Source organism: Bemisia tabaci, chromosome 3 (genome assembly GCF_918797505.1).
Source record: "Bemisia tabaci chromosome 3, PGI_BMITA_v3".
NCBI lineage: Eukaryota > Metazoa > Arthropoda > Insecta > Hemiptera > Aleyrodidae > Bemisia > Bemisia tabaci.
The window spans coordinates 31,297,825-31,317,208 of record NC_092795.1 but is presented as its reverse complement, the minus strand read 5'-3'; the positions used below and the strand labels follow the sequence as shown (position 1 = coordinate 31,317,208).

At 39.7% G+C, this 19,384-nt stretch overlaps 2 protein-coding genes across 5 annotated transcripts in view; both read right to left on the bottom strand.

The window, feature by feature from the left end:
• Nucleotides 1-4,702, bottom strand: part of LOC109043928 (facilitated trehalose transporter Tret1) — a 39,308-nt gene extending 34,606 nt beyond the window's left edge. The window contains exon 1 of the mRNA XM_019061294.2: nucleotides 4,097-4,702. Coding sequence (XP_018916839.2) covers nucleotides 4,097-4,243 — 147 coding nt within the window. The 5' untranslated portion in view covers nucleotides 4,244-4,702. The remainder of the gene's footprint in view (nucleotides 1-4,096) is intronic.
• Nucleotides 4,703-11,622: 6,920 nt separating this feature from the next.
• The window catches only part of LOC109043943 (tachykinin-like peptides receptor 86C), a 49,407-nt gene continuing 41,645 nt past the window's right edge, over nucleotides 11,623-19,384 (bottom strand). For 2 of the 4 annotated variants that reach the window (XM_019061320.2, XM_072298160.1), the window contains exons 10-11: nucleotides 16,956-17,089; nucleotides 11,646-15,577 (exon numbers count right to left, since the gene is read on the bottom strand). In XM_019061320.2, coding sequence (XP_018916865.2) covers nucleotides 15,240-15,577; nucleotides 16,956-17,089 — 472 coding nt within the window. In that variant the 3' untranslated portion in view covers nucleotides 11,646-15,239. Of the gene's footprint in view, nucleotides 15,578-16,955; nucleotides 17,090-19,384 lie in introns of all 4 variants that reach the window. The other 2 variants (XM_019061322.2, XM_019061321.2) reach the window with 2 other exon arrangements.

Genomic DNA, 19,384 nt, shown 5'->3' with positions numbered 1-19,384 from the left:
ATCAATTTTTTTTTTTTTTTTTTGAGGAACTCGTGGAAAAGATCTCTAACTTTAAGTGATCTTTTGCGCATAGTTCATTGTTACCCTCGCGAAAGAGCGTAACTATACATTTCAGTGTTGCCAAATTTCATCTCCCATTTTGTATTTTCACCAGGAGAATCTTGAGCAATTCTGTTTGAAAATTTCATCGGATTTTTCCTCCAGTCTCGAACAAAAATCAGAGACATTTTGGACCAAAAATGCACCTGAATATATTTATTTATAAAATTAAATTGTTCGGGTTAATTTTGCAACCTTGGAATGAAGTTAAGTTCCTTCGTCTGGAAAACGACGATTTGTCTGGGACACTATTTTTTTACAGGTTGAGGGGTATCAGAGGTAAATAATAGGTAAAGTAATGCCCACCAAGCCATGTACCCCTGCCAAAATGGGTTTATCGCCAAGATAAGTCGCTTCCAAGTCTTACTCTAAAAGATTTATATATTGAAGATACGACCTTAATGGACTGTTATAGCAAGCCGGCACGATCTCGCAGCATTTTCTCTGAAAACCCTTGAAGGTGCCATGCGCAGCGCTTGAGCAACGTCCAAAAACACCGTTGCAGAATACGTGTGCATTTGTTAAGTTTAAAAAAAAAAATCCTAAGGCATGGAAATTTTTTTGAGGCCTGATAGCTCAATAGGGCCAGAACAAGTTCGCATTCATTGCTTGAGCTACTCACCGCTTTAAAAGCTTCCTTCGAGGTGGATCTTTAAACTTTTAGGCAATGCATTTAAGGCGGGATCGATATAAAATAAAATAACTGATTTAAAGAGCCAACCAATAAATAAAAATTGCAAATAATATTTAATTCAGAAACGAAACTTACGTTTCAGCGGAAGACACCTTTCCGGCATAGCCCATCTTCAGTAGCTTACGAAAAATACTATAACTGCTAATACTTTACTGCTTTTGTTACTTAATTGAATATTATTTGCAAGGTTACGTACGGCTCTTAAAATTAGTTATTTTATTTTATTTATGATTCGCCTTGCTTAGCAAACATGTTTGAGATCGATATATTTTCACTATTTTGACTATTTTGTTGAATTATTTCGGGAAACTCGAATTTTCAGTCTGTAGAGCGATCATGAGGAATTTTCGTGCCGAAAATAATTTGCCAAAATCTTAAATCAAAGTTTAAGTAGGCACTGTTTCCATTTCGGAACCGATCCCATTGTATCGATATTGATTGTCATTTGGAACAGGACTTTTGACTCTGTTCCACAACTTTGGAAAATGATTTTCGGCACAGACATTCCTTAATAATTTATCCTACATATTGACATTATGATTTTACTGAAATAATCCACCGAAAGCTTAAAATTTAAACATATCGATCGTACCCAGAATTCATCGCGGAAAATTTCAGGATCCACCTTCAAGACATCATAATATCACGCCGAGCAGCTTATTGCAAACCTCTTATTTATTTTGCATTCCTGTGCATCTGTCACTCTCCGTCGCCTGTTATGAAATACGCACATTCCGCGCAGACGTCTCACGCAACTTATTACAGCTCGATTCCGAGAAATTGAAAGCCTTTCAGACAAGCTCGGGAATCTGGCGAACTCGTTCGATGACTTATTTCATTTCCAAATGTCTGTCGAGTAAGTCGACTCGTCAAATATGCATATAAGTTTGCAAATATATCAGATTTCGCCTTTTTAACGAGGACTCGAAATGGGACTTCCATCTGATCCGATTACGAGGAGAATGCGGTAGCTTTACGAGCGCTGCGCTCACAATTACGGCATCATGAGAGTGGGTGCCGGGTTCGAATACCTACCTATTTTCCGGAGATAATCCGGGCATATTGGATTCTACCGTCTCCTGTGACAAAGGAGAGAAACAAAATATCTGTTTTCTATTAAAAATTACTGTTCTACATTCATTTCTCTCCGCCCGCATACATCGCGGTCCCGATGCAATCCATCGGATCCATTAGACTGCATTTTGTAATATTTCAAGAGCCACTACTTATGGCTTGTCTATGAATGCACCTGACTGCATAGAGGGTGATTCAAAAGTCCCGCACTACCCCTTTCACTCCTGAGGTCAAGGCCCCTTTTCATGAGGGTTCCTCCTCCGGGGGTTCCCGAAAATCGTTCTTTTTGACATGGGAGCATTCCAAAAATTTCAAGTATCTATCTCAATAGGTGCATAAGTTACAGGAGTGATGCTTGGTGCCTAAGGTGAGGGATTTTCGGATCACTCCGTGGAGAAAAAAGTGGTGCATGTGCACACACGTAATGCTGTCTTCGAAGTGAGCCAGGGTGGTGGCTTCTGTTTGCGAAATGTAATCCTGTTTCTTCCTATGTGAATCCACGTGGTTTTGACGTTTTAGTGCTTAAGTGACCGTTTTTTCCGTTTTCTTGTTTTACCTCCTTTGGGTGTTGTCCATAAAATGAGGATGTCAGAAATTTTTTTCCCCGCAATTTTTCGATCCCTCTCTTTTAATAACATTTCTTTTCCGGATGTTCCGCGCTATGTTCACTTGGGGTTTTCATGATGAGCTCTTCGGAGCGGTTTGACTCTGATCCCCCCCCCCCCCTTCCCCCAACGTTAGGTACATGTCTCGCCGCCACCCGTGGATCTCCTTGCCCTAGAATCCTGACGTCACACATAGACAGTCCCTTACTCACTCTCTCATATGAAATACCTAACTTTTATCATTTCTGATATGTAGGTAATAAAAAAGCTGCTAACACGAATCTTTTTTGGGAAAAATTTAGACTCAATACAGCTTTCTGTGTAAAGCAATAGTGGCGAAAATGAAGTTACGTAAGGTCTGAATACCTTTTTCACAAGTAAGTTCCCATTTATGCTCATTCTTATAGTGTACCTTGTAGAAAATGAGAAATTATGGGAATTTTTAAAACTAAAATCTTTTATTGGTTTCATTGGTAGATAAATTTTTACGATCATGCAACTCATCAAAATAAATTATGTCACTGTCACGCCAGGCCCGCCACATCCCATCTCGGGCCCTGGTACCAATTTTCTGGCCCGGGCCCCTAGCACGGGGGGGGGGGGGGTCCGGGGGGCCTCATCCGGGAAATTTTTGAAATTTTAAATCTATTTGGACGCATTATGAAGCTCTTATGATGGAGATTTTCCATCAATTTCTGCAGAATAATTACGCCTTTTTGTTTACTTTCAGCACCAAAAACTTTCGAATTGTTGCATTCATAACATCTATAAATTTTTTTTGAGGGGGCAGATGATAATTTTCAATTCTATGGGGAGCCGGGCCCCCCTGGACTCCCCTTTCGTACGTCTATGGCAAGGGAGTTAAGCCATTGAAGTCGAGGATGCCCAGAAAGGAGCCTCTTAGCATCCCACAACGGAAGAAAATGAAACACAGTTACTAAAAATATCATTCTACATATACTCAAAATCTTGAAAATCTCTAAAAGAGTAAGAAAAATTTTATAGTGCTCTAGCGTGTTTTTGATACTTTATTCATCTTTTGCGGAATTTTTAGGGTAATTTTTTCACTTTTCCCTACGAGACAAGGGTTACACATGAATTCGTAGTGGTTTGTCACCTGCGTCACGGGCCCCTCCAGGGCCCGGGCCCCGGTACCAGGGACCCAGTATCCCCCCCCCCCCCCTTGTGGCGGGCCTGGTCACGCTTATTGGACCGATATTCTTCAAACATTTAGTGACGTCATGAAAGCATGCACATCCCATAGTCCAGGATTTATAGATTGCCAAATTCAGTGTATTTCATGTCGAGTCGGTATTTTTCGATGACAAAGCATCGCTGTGTTTGACGTCGAGTGATTTAATATTTGAGACTATTGGGGTCAAGGTTAGGCATGCGAAAACTGACCTAAAATAAAATTTTCCGAGCTGAAATCATTCGTGTCATGCCGAGGCTTCAGAGACATAAATACTGATTTTCATGGGCAAAGATGAAAATGCAAGATAAATAGTCGTAGTAAAGAAGATTCATTCAATCAGGGATCAAAATTGGTGGATGTCATATCAAGAAACGTAAGTGAAGAATGTTCTACAGATTCATATCTAAAATCTTAGTGAGTTGTGCTTACCTGAGATAAGGTAGACTTGCAGTTACTCTTGTAATTTTTTTCTTCATTGTTTATGTTTGGAATGTAGTACACATCTAGACTGTTGGCTGGCGATTCGGTAGCCATGGTTGGTGCTGGGGCCTCTCTGGACGGCGTTGTGTCACTCATTATAATGTGATAAACTTAATTTGATAGGAGAATTTTCGGTTCGTGCGAACCTCCAGAAAACTGCACTACATGACACGGTCTACTTACAAATTAAATTCATAGGAACACATCGAGTCGGAACTTTAAAATCGATAATTTTTCAAAATCAGGGGACAAACACGAAATATTTTAATTTGTCTGGAGATGAAAGAGAAAGCACAACTGAACTCGTGTGAAATTCGATGGGAGCATCCTCGGCGAAAATTTTCCTCCGACTACATTCACCGCCGAATGATTCCGCGCAAAACGTGCCTTTCTTTTTTTTATCAGTCGCGATTGTTTTCGCGAGGGAAGACGATGATGTAGGGTTTAATCCAGTATGAGCACTTGATGACAGTTCGTAACGGCACTCGTGGTCTCGTGGTGCGGCAGCGGCGCGGTGGTTCGCGGAGGTTCGCGGAATGACTGTTATTTTCGGACGGGTGGCGGTCGGTGGCCGAGTCGGGTCGGCAAGAGACCGGCATGGCATGGCGCACAGTAATACGCTCGGTCTGCCATTTGGCTGGCTTGCCTCGTGCAAATTTAACAGACCGACGCACAATAGTTCTCAAGACATAGTGAACGCGGGGTCGTTAACAAAATACGGCAGCGGTGGATCCACACTGAAAAAAAATTATCGGTGTTTTTACCAAGGTCCGTTGGTACCTTTACCATTTCACTTTTTTTTACCAATTATTGGTAATTTTACCGAGACGGACTGGTAAGCTTACCTAAAAATCGATATTTTTACTGTTTTTTTCAGGTAAGAATACCACTTTTATTGGTAATCAATTCCCGGTAACTTTGCCATTTTATCTCGGTAATTCTACCACAGTCGATAAAAAATATTGGCGTTTTTACCAAGGTCCAGTAAAATTACCGAGAAAGTTCAATAATTTTACCGAGATTTCTCGGTAAAATTACCAATTCCATAAATGGTAATTTTACCAAGCAAAAACTGGGATCAAATAGAACCCTGAATTCTTGGTAATTTTACAGTTTTCTTAGTAAATACACCGAGATTTTATTTCAGTGTGCAGACACGGTTTTAGTGGGAGGGAGGCATTTGGTGATGCGAGGAGTGAAGGTTGGGGGGGGGGGGAGGGCATTCCTAGATTAATTATTGGGATGCGAGGTGATTATGCTAAAATTTTGGTTATTGGGTTTAAAGTAAGATAAGGGGGGTATCTTGCCTCTTTCATCTTAATTTTCCGCAAGTATCGGGACTATTTGCCTCCGAGGTGTAAAATATCAGGAATAAATATGGCAGACAATGAGAAGGCAGTACCTAACGTATGTAGGTCTTAAAACCGTTGTACTAAATTTTTAGGTATGCTACTTTTACTCTCATTCTTTTCCCCTTTCTCCCCTTCCTTCCCTCCGTTTTTCGCCGAAAGTTGGTGAAGAGGCCGGAACATACCACCAGCCACCGTGTCAACATGCGCTTTATGGAAAAAAAGGTTCGTCAGCCAAAAAACCAAAATCGGGGGGAAGGCTGGTGCAAAATACAAAATGTCACATTTGAAAAAGTCGGGACGTTCCGAGATGATTACGAATTCATTTCCAGCCGGAAAAAAGCTAAAAACTTGAGTCGTCAATGCACTGTTATTGGGAGACGTAGACTGACTACAAAGTAAACAGACCCTTGTTTCCCCCTCCTTGTTCTTACGTGCCTTGGTTATGTTGCACTGGGACTGGGCCGAGTCTGTTTACTTTGTAATCAGTCTGGGTCTTGCAACAACAGCGCATTGACGACCGAATTTTTTGTTCTTTCCCGGTTGAAAATAATTTAATAGATGATTATCTCGAAACCTACCGCTGTTCTTGCATATGATCTTCTGTATATTGCGGCAGCCTTTCTCCGGATTAAGTTGTTATTTGTCTGTGTTGAATGGGAATGATATTGGTTTTTTTTGTGGTTTCAAAAAATTACGCCCTTTGAACTTCCCTTACTTTGCTCCTGGCTTGTAAATAAGAGTGGAAGGCAACAAAGCAAATCCCCTCAAAAGTAGTTTTCACCTTAACTGAGGACGCAAGGAATACATTCTACATTCATTTGAATACCATTGTTGCGTCATCTGAAAGGTGAAAACACAGAACACAAGAAAGTTCCAACACTAATGATAAAAGAACAATTTGTAAATTACACTTTGTTAGGGATCTGTTCTTAAACTTGATTCTTCATCTCAAAAGGAAATAAAGCACACGCAAACGCAGCTTACATTACAGGAGGGAAAGGACGGAACAAAATATTATTTTCACTATTATATTCGCCATTGCACCTCTAGGAATTCATATACGTGTATTTAGGTTTGTAATATTACACATTTCCTGTTGCATTTTACTGTGTCGAAATAGGAATAATCAACGTTTTTTCTCCAAATTCTGTGCGATTCATCTAAATTGCTCTTTGAATAGAACCTGAAACCGCAACCGCAACCGCAGCCGCACTGAAACCTCAAAATTAGTTTTCCCAAAGGGAAAAAAATCCAAACAAAAGGACGACTCATTAAAGTAGATTAAAGGAAACTCTACAAATCGTGCTGAAATACCCACTTCTTTGCGATTCCGAGGGCTGATAATGTAATTGATTTAAATAATGCATTTCTCGGAGGATTAACATCTTTGCGATAAAAATCAGTAATGGTTTACTTCATCAATACAACAGACAACGCTGGAATTAAATTAATATGTTAGAGAAACACTCAAAGCTCCACTTGGTGTCGCATACGAGATACTAAAATAATTTTTCAATATGCACAACGCCCGGATGCAACTGTCTGGTAAAAATTGGCGATAAGAGCTGCGTTTCAAAATACCATAGGAATTCTTATAGCCGGCTAAAGAAGGCTACAGAAAATCATACGGCCGGGCTATACGAAGCGATAAAAAATTATGCAGCCGGGCTATAGTTCCTATAGCCGGGCTTTACAGTTTATCGCCTGGCTGTTGCTATTTCGCAATCGATTATAAAAGGCTATAAGCAATTGTGTAGAAATTCGTGTGCTTTAGAAATCATCAAGTTTGATACGGAACCACCTTAATATTTACAAAACACACGTTATATTTTCCTTTAATACATATTTTTTTTTTTTCATCAATTAAAACGAGAATAATCCACACAGGATGTGCAAACATTTTAAAAACATGACTTGAATAACGCTGACTCCGCCAGATTAAATATTAGAGCCTATAACACAAAGCGGAGCGGCCACTGCGCACTGTGCTGGGGGCACTGGCGCCTACAAACCTAACAGGAATACTTCACGCATTGCGCAACGCGTGAAGTATCCCTGTTAGGTTTGTAGGCGCCAACGCGCGTTCCGCGCTGGCTGCCCGCCGCGGGCTGCGGTGAAGTGGCGAGTGTCTGGACAGTTAAAACGCCTTCACTCTCGTGCGTATGCAACACGGACATCCATGGAGCCCGAATAGTTCCATCCAGGAGTTAAAATGGAAGCTTTATAGTGTTCGTCGCATTCGACACAACGGGCGGTTTCTCTTACACCGTCACTTAACTCCGGCGTTACTTGTTGTGAAGATGACGTAAACTATCACTGAATTTTATCACGACATCGTCAATTATTTTTTAAATAATGTTTTATGCTGCTTTCATTGATTTGACGAGTCCTTTACTTTTAGTAATTTTAGACTTTTAACATTTTAATATTTTTATAGTTTATCGTGCTCGATACTGGATGGCCTGGCAAACAGGGCTATGCCCTAGTCGTTCGTGGAAGAGGAAGAAGACTAATAACAATCGACAAGTTTTATGAGTGCAAAAACTGCAACAAATCGATTCTTTCTGCTGGTGCAATGAGAAAATGCCCTTGACGTAATCGCACTGTTGTTCTCAGGAAAACTAGATGTGTATATAGAGGTCGGCAGTGGAGAGAGGGAGCTTCCTCATTTTACTGCTCGTCATAAAATTGAATGGGGTTCCTGAAAAATGAGGCTGATGAGCATGGACTCGTCTCGTTATTTCCGGGCCCGTCGCGTCGCATTATCCCTCACAGATGTTATGCAGATATCGACGTCAATATCCCGATTCTGATCGCAGAGGGAGATCCCCGTTTTCTTCTGATTAAACACTCACAGAGTAGCAATTGCGAAATGCCCGGTCCCCGGCCGGCGCCGCTTTTAGCTATGCCAATGTTTGAACATTTTCAGACGATACTTCCTTGCAGCCCGCCCGTTCGATTCACTTTTCAAAGGAAAGTAAATCGCAGTAAAATCTGTCGGCCATTTTCCACAAACATAATCGCATTTTCTGCCCGAACGCCCTCTGAATTTAAAAAAATTTAATGAGGTGAAATTAGAGGACCGAAAAATCCTTGTATTTTACGTGCAAAATTATGCCGAAAATTTTGAATTTGTATGAGTTTATTTTATTATTTTTCGATCATGAAGAAATGTTTGAAAAAAATATCGATGACTGAAGTGAATAGATGCTTTCCGTACGTAAATGCTGTTTGGTGACGTCACCATTAGGATTCTAGATTTTGTCGAACTAGATCCAAACAATAACAATGTTCTCATCCGAGGGTAAGAAATGAGAATTCGATGACAGATCGGAAAATCGATGGCTATATAGCGAAACCACGCACCTGCAGTGGCGTGGCGTGCTTTGCGATTTATCGATTGTTATGCCATTTAAACCTATCGAAAATTATCGATAAATAGGGTGTTCGCAGCGAACACCTTAATGATCGATTCTTTACCATAGGTTTAAATGGCATAACAATCGATACATCGCAATTCACGCCACGCCACTGCGTATCTGCATTGTGACATTTCAACATTGCTGCTCTTATTTTATTTTTTCAAAGAGAAGCAAGCTAAATTCATACCTCGAAATTTATATAGAATATTTTGCTAATTCATAAGAAAAATCACGAGAGTTTTCAAGAAATTATACGATGAAAAGTTTTCTGCAGAAAAAATATAGTGTAATAAGAAGTCGCAAACAGATACGTGGTTTCCACTTTGGCTATAATCAATCTTTTTTGTGTGGTATGACCAAGAGCAAAATTTCATGAAACTCCGGAAAAAGAAAATTTCGCGAAATTTCATGAAATTTATTAAAAGTTCTGCAATGGACTCACAATGTCATGAAAAGCATAAAAACAATAAAATCTTTATTTTGAAATTTTGGAGAAAAATAACAAGAGTTTCAAAGTTTCCCATCGAAATCTCGGATAATTGTAGCGGATTGCATACGCAGTCCCTGAAAAAAGATATAAATTTAAATGGAGGATAAAATTCCCGTTTTCGGCAAAATGAAAAGTTGTGGAAAAGTAGCTTGAAATGTCACAGTTTTATGGCGAATTATAGTGACTATTGAGTTTGGCACAGCCACAACAAAAACCGACGATTCGATTTTAGATTGGACCCTGAGGAAGAGAGAGTGCAATATTGCCGTTTTATGGAAAAACACAGTTCGAGCATTCGAATGTTGCCAAATTTCCTTGCAGAAAATATCTATTTTTGAGGAATGTTACGAATATTTTTCTCTTCAATTTTCAGGAACTCTATGGGAAACTGAGAACAAAATTCTCTGAAAAATTGGAGAGAGAATATTCATAAGTTCATTAGGAAATCCGTTTTATATCGTAAGAAATTTGGCAACGCCTGAAGGTTTTTACGGCGTTTTTCCTTAGCTCGGCAGAATAGACCGAGCTTTGAATGATTTGAATTTGCGCTTTGTTCCTTCGAATTCGATTCACCACAGACACGGTGGACGGTGGACCGGGGGGGGGGGGGGGGGGGGGGCGACGAAATTTACTAGTCCGCGTCTCCTGGATTGCAATTTCTATGAAAGCCATTGTTCCGCCGAGCGAGCTAGCGAGCTCGTTTAAGCGGATATTTAACGTCAACCTAAAAAGGCGGCGTTATTTTTTCGTTTTGAGTAACTTTTTAGAAATTTTGTTGTGAAACGTTTCCAATACTGCTCTTCGAGTCCCAAGTAAAGCTGAATAGATAAACAATAGGCATTTTAAAATGGCTTGGCGGATCGGCAAATTTTGAAGGTTTATAAAGTTTTGTATGTTGCTGACTACGCTCTCAAGCCTTTAATGTTTTGAAAGTGAGAATTCATCAAAATCACGAGCTTTCCTGTATTTTACTTTCGAAATGCTCTGTATATATCTTAACGGTCAATTGTTTAAAAAGTCTGTATTTTATGATATGCTGCAAATTTTGAGATAAATGTTCGTTTCTAAACTAAAAATAATTTGCTTATCATCGTATGTATGAGGCAATTTTTTTACAATGAACTCTCTCCTGCACAAGCTAAGAATTATTTTGTCTAAAGTTAGCAAAATAATCGAAATGCCAATCTAAGTAAGAGTATTTGACTGCTTGCGCCTAGGTATTTGACAAAACGTCTGATTTTACCCTTTACCGGCGCCAAAACTATTGCTTTAAAATTTTAAAGTAACACGAACTCGTTTTTATACACTAAAGCAAAAGTTTTAGATTTAGGTAATAATGTTTTTTCCTGGTAAAAGTAGGCTTAGTTTTTCTAATATAATTGATAAGATCCTGTAGTAGAAAGAAACTTGACAACTATACTATTTCGTTTTATAGTTAACCGTTCACATTTGCAAATTGGCCCCAGTTTAGAGGTTCAAGGGGTTTGAAATGATTTTAAGTTTTTTTCCATGGGTCTAGCCCGGACTTTCGTCGTAGGGTCAATTGGACGTATTTCTGCCAAACGAAACTATGTGCATTAGGACATGAGCCCTGAGATCCATAAGAATATATACATAACATGGCTCACGTCATAAAGCACATAGTACTGTCTGGCAGAAATACGTCCAATCCTGCGTCTCGTTTCGACGAGAGTTAAGAAAGAAACAAGAGGCTTTCATAAGGAAAAAGATAATGCTATATTATTGTTGTAGACCTCTGCTTATATTCAATTGTGGAAAGGAATGTGTTCAATTTGGCGCTTTATCCTCAATGCTAATTATTCCGTACCGATTATTCACGATGAGATGTAGCCTCTTGCCAAAACCAAGGTCAACCGGTAGACTTTGGCAATCACAGGCAATGGCGGGCCATTTTTCGTAGACGGTGAAGTAAGCGAGATCCAGCAAGTAAATGTCAAAGTGACAGGCTTTCAGTTTGTCATTTTTTGGAAATTATTATGAGAAACATTTAAAAATAGTTCCGACCAATCTAACCATAAGCATCCTAACTACATTAGCCATTGCCTAGTTTAAGATATTTTTTTTTATTTTTTTTTATTTATTTTATTTTTTTTTATTTTTTTTTATTTTTTTTTAACAGGAAAATTAAGCTACACTTTGGTAAATTAAGCAACACTTTGGTAAATTAAGCAACATTTTGGTAAATATACTTTATATAATTCGTGTAAAATTTACACTAAATTTCAATGGTCGATGTTATGTAAATTTAAAAAAAAAAAAATCTTCTCTATATGAAAAGATAGGAGTCTCGCTAACGCATAACGGAATCTAAAGGGTAGCTCCAGCTCCAGCTTCAGAAGAAGAAGGAAGATGGAGAGAGAATGATGACAAAGAAGAAGAAGAAAATTAAAGAAAGGAGGATCAAAATTGAAAAAGAAGAATTAAGAGAGAGAGACAGAAGAGGGGGAAAAAGGTAGGAAGATCAGAGGAAATCAGAAAGAGAGGAAGAAGATGAAAAGAAATGAAATTAAGGAGAGAGACTGTAGAGAGAGAACGTGGAAAAATGTTTAATGTTGATTAAGCGATGAACTTCCGAGGATTGAATTATTCTGGAGTGTAAGCTGATTGGCCTATGCGCCGAAATTAAGGCGGACAACACCGCGCCGCGCCGCGCCGCGTACCACGGAGCATAAAAAGAGAACTTTACCCTCAACACCGGTGTTTAGACAAGTAATCTTACAAGTCTATGCCTCCTTTTTGACTTGCGGGAAAAGTTGGCCGCAGTTACTTTAGTATTAAGTATACTGAATATATTTTTAGTTAGTTACAAAATAAATCCACGTCCATCCCCAAGTAGATTTTTTCGACCAAAAAATCGCGATATTTTGCGATTTTATCGGCGATTTAATCGCTAGGATCATCAACATCTGAGCGATTATCCTCAATCTTGTTGCAATAAAATCGCGATTTTATCGCTCGACATAACTAATCGCGATATTTTCGAGGTAAAAATCGCAATAAATAGCGATTTAATTTCGATTTTACCGACGCAAATTGATCGCGAATTTATCGAACCAAAAATTGCGATTAATAGCAATTTAATCGCCAATTATAGCAATTTTTAATGCGATAATATCTCGATATATTGCCACCGATATAATCGCGATAACCAACCGATAAAATCGCTATTTATCGCGATCACTGCTACTTGGGTCTATGGTTTTCTTTTACGATTATTCTATTTTCAAGGGATGGAAAATGTAACAGAAACGCCTTTTTCGTAACGTTATCACAATTTATTTTCATAACATCTCCTCACAAAAAAGGATGAACACTAAAGTTTATACGCACAAGGCTCACATGGAGGTGCTGAGCGTCTACGTCAACAAGTAGTTGCTGCATACATTAACAAAGGTTTACTTAAGAGTTGATGGATGAGAGCTACGTTGAGATAACGGTCGGAAGAAATGGAACAAAAGTTAAAGCCAATTTTGTGTGTTTTTTTTGAGATTTGGAGATAGAAAAGTGTTAACTTTAATTTTAGATAAGTGATCCTTTTTTTATTTGGACCGATGTGAACGAAAGTACATTTTGAAAAATTCAGTGAACAATAGTTTTGAGTCAAACAATCTTTTATTTTCTCTCTAAAAATTCAAAGCCGTGGAAAAAATATTTATTTCTGAAAAATAGGGGTCCACGATGTATATCTTCAATATTATGCTTCATGACAGATTACATTTGCAAACTTATTTTTCTTATTTTCAAGTGGATTGCGATTCCTTCTTGCAGAACTCGGTCCGTTCCGTCCTCGGATTTTAGGAGCTTTTTACTTTCTCGCCTCATGTTGAAATAAATCGTCGCCTACCTGACATGAGGGCGTGACCACACTCGGCAATGACCCCTGTCCTCCATACCATTCAATGCTTTTCCGGGCTCATCTCATTGTGTAGTTATGCCCTTATGTCAGTCAAGCGATGAAATATGTTACTAATTAGCTGACTTCCTCTCCTTTTTGTCTGCGGATTTGGTCGGATTTGCGGGCATAGCACTCATTTTGTGCGGAGAGAGGCGGATAGGGTTGGAGTGTTAGTAGGTCATCTGAAGAGGAGCTGATGAAGGGGCTTTGAAAAAGCGATGAAAATGCCCATGCAATCACTGATAGGTCCCTTTCCACCTTTTAAGCCTTTTCTTTTTGACGATGCATTTTTGTGGATTTATTTGATTTCGTGGATGTCTCTCTTTTCAGAACGATGCCAAATCATTTCATTACGCATTGAGTCTAAAACGTGGATGAAGGGTTTAGAGTTTGAACTTGTTAGGTGGCATTTTTGAAAAAATCGAGTCAATGTCGTTTTATGGCATCCCAGTGAGGCTCTTTACACTAAAATTACGAAGTCGAAGGTAAATACTTGAGATTATACCGCTCTACTGCCGTGCTACCGAGGAGAGTAGAACCTTAAGGAATGAAGTTGAAACAAAAATGGTCCGGAAGGTGTTGGAGCGGAAAATTTTACCGAGCAAACCTTCAATTCCTTGCGGAATTATCCAAAACTATCCCAAAAGCTCTTAGAAATCAATCAAGTGATTAAAAATTACCTAAATTTACCTACTAAATAAAATGACTTATTTATTCCATATGGGCAGGACAATAGCGTGTACTATTTCGTCGGTGAAATTCCCAAATCGAGTACCTCGGTTTGCGATGTTACACTGTTACAGGCTTCTTTCATACTTCAATTTTTAAATAAAGCACTACACTCAACTGTAATTTTTAAAAAAGTCCGTGCTTTTTCTTCTCTGTGCGTAGCAAATTTGTAAAAACTTCAAGGAATGATGTTGAATTTTTCTCCTTTAAAAATATAAAATAATACCTGAGATTTTGAACGCCGCAAACGAGATACGTCATTTAGGAATTTCACCGTCGATTTTCTGCATGTAGCGTGATTGTACTTTTGACTAGTAAAATACGGACTGAAAAGTTGGCAAAAAAAGATGCCAGTTTGCACGTGATAGCCGAGGTACCGCTCTCTCGCAGGATTGTGCTGACTCAGAGCTGCCTTAAAAGCCTTGTTTTTATATACAGAACCTATAATTTCACTATTTTAGTAAAATGATTCTACAGTTTGCAATTACATTTGACAAATTTTGGAGCAGGTAAACTCGATTTTGAAATTTTGATCGTTTATTACTCTGCCGTACCAAGAAATAGGACGCCGCACAGTGGATCGAATCAATTAGAGAGGTCGGACATCAAATTTTTGACTAAAACTGCAAATTTTGATGTTTATTTCGTCAAAATATAAATTTCAAGGGGTGCTCGTAGAAGGAAATTTCACGAGGAAACTAATGGAACCACTTTTAGAACCTCAAAGTTTTGTACAAACGGAGTTACAAGCGTTATTAAGTTTCCAAATTTTGTTCGACCTCCCCTATTGACTCGATCCACTGTGCGCCGTATGAAGCTTCGAGGGTTGCTGAATTTCATGGTGAACTTATGTATATTTTTCTCCCAATTTTTCAGATAATTTTGCTCGCAATTCCACCGAAAATTCCTGAAAATTTCAAGGGAAAATATACGTAAATTTCCTCAAAAATGAACATTTCATCGAAAGGAAAATCAACTCTCGTATGTTCATTCGGCGTTCTTCCTTAGCGCGGCAGTACTCTCTTCGGTAACACGGTAGTACAATGCACTGATGAGTCATAACAAATATCGATCCGTAAAAAAGTACAAAATATTCGATCTTTCCCCCTCCAATCTCTTAAAATTTGCACTTTATAACGGGTGCCCCTCGTATCTCGTAATCGCCTTTCGCGTTAACGAAGACCTACACTGCCGTCGACGAAGTGAGCGATCGAACGTTTTCCAAATTCCTGAACGGAGGATCACCGTGCGTTTTATGACGCGTATAAAAAAATGATTTAGGCACTTGATCGACTTGCAGGGAGCTTTTGTTCATGTCACTCCTTTGCGGTTGACAATGATGACAAGGAATGTCGGATTGTCTCGTTTGCGCATGCACGGATCTCATTGATCGATCCATCTCGTTCAACGATCGTGGCGACTCCGTGTTCGTTAAGTGTCTTCTCACGGATGTGTAGTTGTGTCGATGCCTGAAATTTTGCCTGTACCTGTCGTATGGCTCAGAATAGTCTTCGGCCGTGTCTGAAACAATGAAGAGACATTATGTACAAAGTGACTCCTGAATCTACTCCTTCGAAACACCGAAATCCCATTTGTCACAGGGAGTCAGCAATCGCTACAATTTGCAAGCGGCATTTGTGTCAGCTCGGCATATTGGAATTGATGCAGTCAAAGGTTTCATGGACGAAGAACTTCAAAAGCGCGAACTCGGCCTGAAGCGCCTTCCAATCCTGTGATACTCTCTGCGTTGCCTGGCGGTTAGTTTAGTTGCCTAACCCAACCGAATCCAACTTTGGCCTCTGATTTCACTACAGGCATAGTCGCGCGCATGCCGACTAGTACCGCATGCATTAAAGAAAAAAAAATAAAAGTCTGCTTGAATTCCAAGTATGATAATTACCACTTCCTACTTTTTTTCTTCACTAATAAATTTCTACATTTTTTTATTCAACGCAAACAGAGCGGCATTTGCCGGGGATTGCTAACTGCCTGCGATATATTCATTTTTATAACAGGACCGGAATTAGCTTAACTATACATTCAAGGGGCTAATTTGAGGACAAGGCTCATAAGTGCAGTTTTTGAAAAATTCAGATATTAATGATTTCAACTAAAACTGGTCTTGAAGTATACTCTGTGAAATATTCACGACTAAAATCCAATTTTTAAGCATCAAGATGTGAAATTGAGCTCTCTCTCCGCATATGGCTCCATGCTTCATGCAATTTTGAAAGCAATAATAGCAGAGCAGGCACGGACTAGAGTGCACAAGAAAATCTGTAACAATCAACCTTATTCTTCGCGACTAGCTACGTGTGCTGGCGGTCGGTATGAGAAAAAGTCAATGCACTGGCTTCAGCTGCATCAGGGGGGATTTCCTAGCATAACATGACAGAGAGTATTTTCAGGTAGATGTCAGAGAGATTGGTATGGACAAATTATAGTAATTTTTGGCACATTTCATCGTCTCTCGGACGAAAAAACGTAACTGCATTCCAATGTTGCCAAATTTCTCCTCACAAATTGCATATTAACTGGGAGAATCTTGGGCACTCCAAACTGAAAATTTCACTGATTTTTCCTCTGGTTGAATGCAAAAATCAGAAAATTTTTGAATCGAAAGTGGACAGGTACCTCTTACTAAAGGAATTAATTGTTTGAGTCAATTTGGCATCCTTGGAATGAAGTTACGTTCCTTCGTCCGGGAGACGGCGATTTACATTCATGTATCACCAATACACAATGAGTAATACAATTACTTAAAATTATCTCGGTCCATATTGTTTGGGCCTTGATTTCCTGAAGCAATTAGTCAAATATCAACTTATTTGATTGTTTTTCGTCCCAATCCTTTAGGCCACACACGAGTGCAACGGTGTCAAACTTTGAGTTGACTTACCGGACCTTGATCTGGAGACTGAATGATTGTAGTGAAATTTTATATTGGTAGGTGTGTCCGTCCCGTCCTCGTCATTTATTGATCGTCGAATACAGCGCCATCCAAATATGATATTGTTGAAATATTGTCGAAATCTGGAAAAGCGTCAAATTGAAAATATCGCAGGTCATGGAACGCACATAAGCGTCATTTACTGTGGGTAAGAGACGGAACTCACTGAAAAATGTATCTCGGTGTATTTACTAAGAAAAGGGTAAACTTACCAAGAATTCAGGGTTCTATTTGATCCCAGTTTTTTCTTGGTAAAATTACCATTTATGGAATTGGTAATTTTACCGGGAAATCTCGGTAAAATTATTGAACTTTCTCGGTAATTTTACTGGACCTTGGTAAAAACGCCAATATTTTTTATTGACTGTGGTAGAATTACCGAGATAATATGGCAAAGTTACCGGGAATTGATTACCAATAAAAGTGGTATTCTTACCTGAAAAAACAGTAAAAATACCGGTTTTTAGGTAAGCTTACCAGTCTGTCTTGGTAAAATTACCAATAATTGGTAAAATTACCAATAATTGGTAAAAAAAAGTGAGATGGTAAAGGTACCAACGGACCTTGGTAAAAACGCCGAGAATTTTCTTTCAGTGCTGGATGGTGGATATTTGGAGAATCATGTTCAATTTCATTGCTCAGTCCGCGGACTGGGCAGCCAATTGACGGATTAGCCGATTTCCCGGCCATTTCGCGGAATGTCTGATGCGACCTGTTCACCCGCGAAATGGGCAAAAAACTGTCCAATCCGCGAAATGACCGATTCCCTAGACGACAGTCAGGGACGGACTGGCCGGGGTGGCGATGGGGCGATCGCCCCACTTTCATCGGCCAAAAGGGGCCCCTCCGGGGCCCCTTTTGGCCGATTTGAAGGGCCGTATTTCGCCGTCTCGAAGAAGCGCCCGAGGGCTTTTTCGGTTCGTCCTCGAGAAAGGGCCCCGAGACTCCTGAGAGGACAGGACACTTTATTGCCGATTCGGAGAGCGCCCTGAAGGAGCTTTTTTATGCCGTATCTAAGGGCGTTGCATTTTGAGAGCCCTTTTTTCTGATTCGAATAAGTCCAAAGGGGTCCTTTTTTGTCATTTCGGAAGAGCCCTGAAGGACTCATTTATTGCCGATTCGAAGAAGACTCGATGGAGCCTTTTTTTGCCGCTTCTAAGGACCTTAAAAGAGCCCCTTTATCTGATTCGAAGGAGTCCTTTTTTGCCGTTTCCAAGGGACCATTTATTGCCGATTTGAAGAGGCCTTGATGCGGTTTTATACCGCCTCTAAGGACCTTCAAGGCACCGGGCTCTTTATCGCCGATTCGACAAAAGGGTCCTTTTTGCCGGGGGCCCTTTGGTACTGATTCAGAGAGGCCTCGAGGGCGCATTTCTATGCAATTTTGAACTTTGGAGGCCCCTAGTAGGGAACCTTTCCTACCTTCCTCAAGGGATTTCGTAGGGGCCTTCGGCGATTTTTCCCCCCTTTAGCGAAATCCATAATGGGGGCTGTCCATATAATACGTAACGCAGTTTTTCCGATTTTTTTACCCCCATCCCCCCTCCGTAACGCATCGTAACGCAAGCTCGAACCATCCCCCCCCTCAAAAAAAATAAATAAATACGTAACACAAGCCTCGCCCCTCCCCCCTATTTTGGTCAGTTTTTTAAATTAACAAGGAAAAAAAAGGTCTTACGGCAAAAAAGAGTTACGTAACGTTGGGCTTGACCCCCCCTCCTCCCCCCTTAATACGTTACGTATTGTATGGGCAGCCCCAATGACTTTTTTCTAATTCAAAAATTCCCGCGACATAAGGCCTCTTTTGACACATTTAAGACGCGCGTGCGAGTCGATTCCTTCAAATACCATAGGGCTACTTCACTCACTCACAAGGCTCGAGGCTTGTCTGGATCGCGAATGCCGCCGGCGCCACACAGTTGTCATTAGTGTATGGCTCGATATTACAAGACCGGTAAAGTGTGAAAAACCAATGGGAAAGTGAACAATCCGAGCGTCAAGACTTTTTCGTAAAACTGTGTTTCTATTTCCAGTTTAATTAACACAATAATTTTCAAAGTGTCAGATTTTTGTCAATTTTTTGTTTGTATTTTTATTTTCATTCTTATTTTTATTTCGATGGCTAAATTCTGAAAACACGTATCTCGGAATCCGCATCATTAACTCATGAACCCTGAGACTCATAAGGATACACGCAAAACATGAGCATCCTTACGAGTCTCAGGGTTCATGATGCGGATTCCGAGTTACGTGTTTTCAGAATTTAACCATCGATTTATTCATTCATTACGCGTCATTTAACTAGTAAACGGCACTGATTTTTCTATGAGCAGAGCGAAGAAAGGATCCAATAAAACGTTCAAAAAAAATTAAGACAG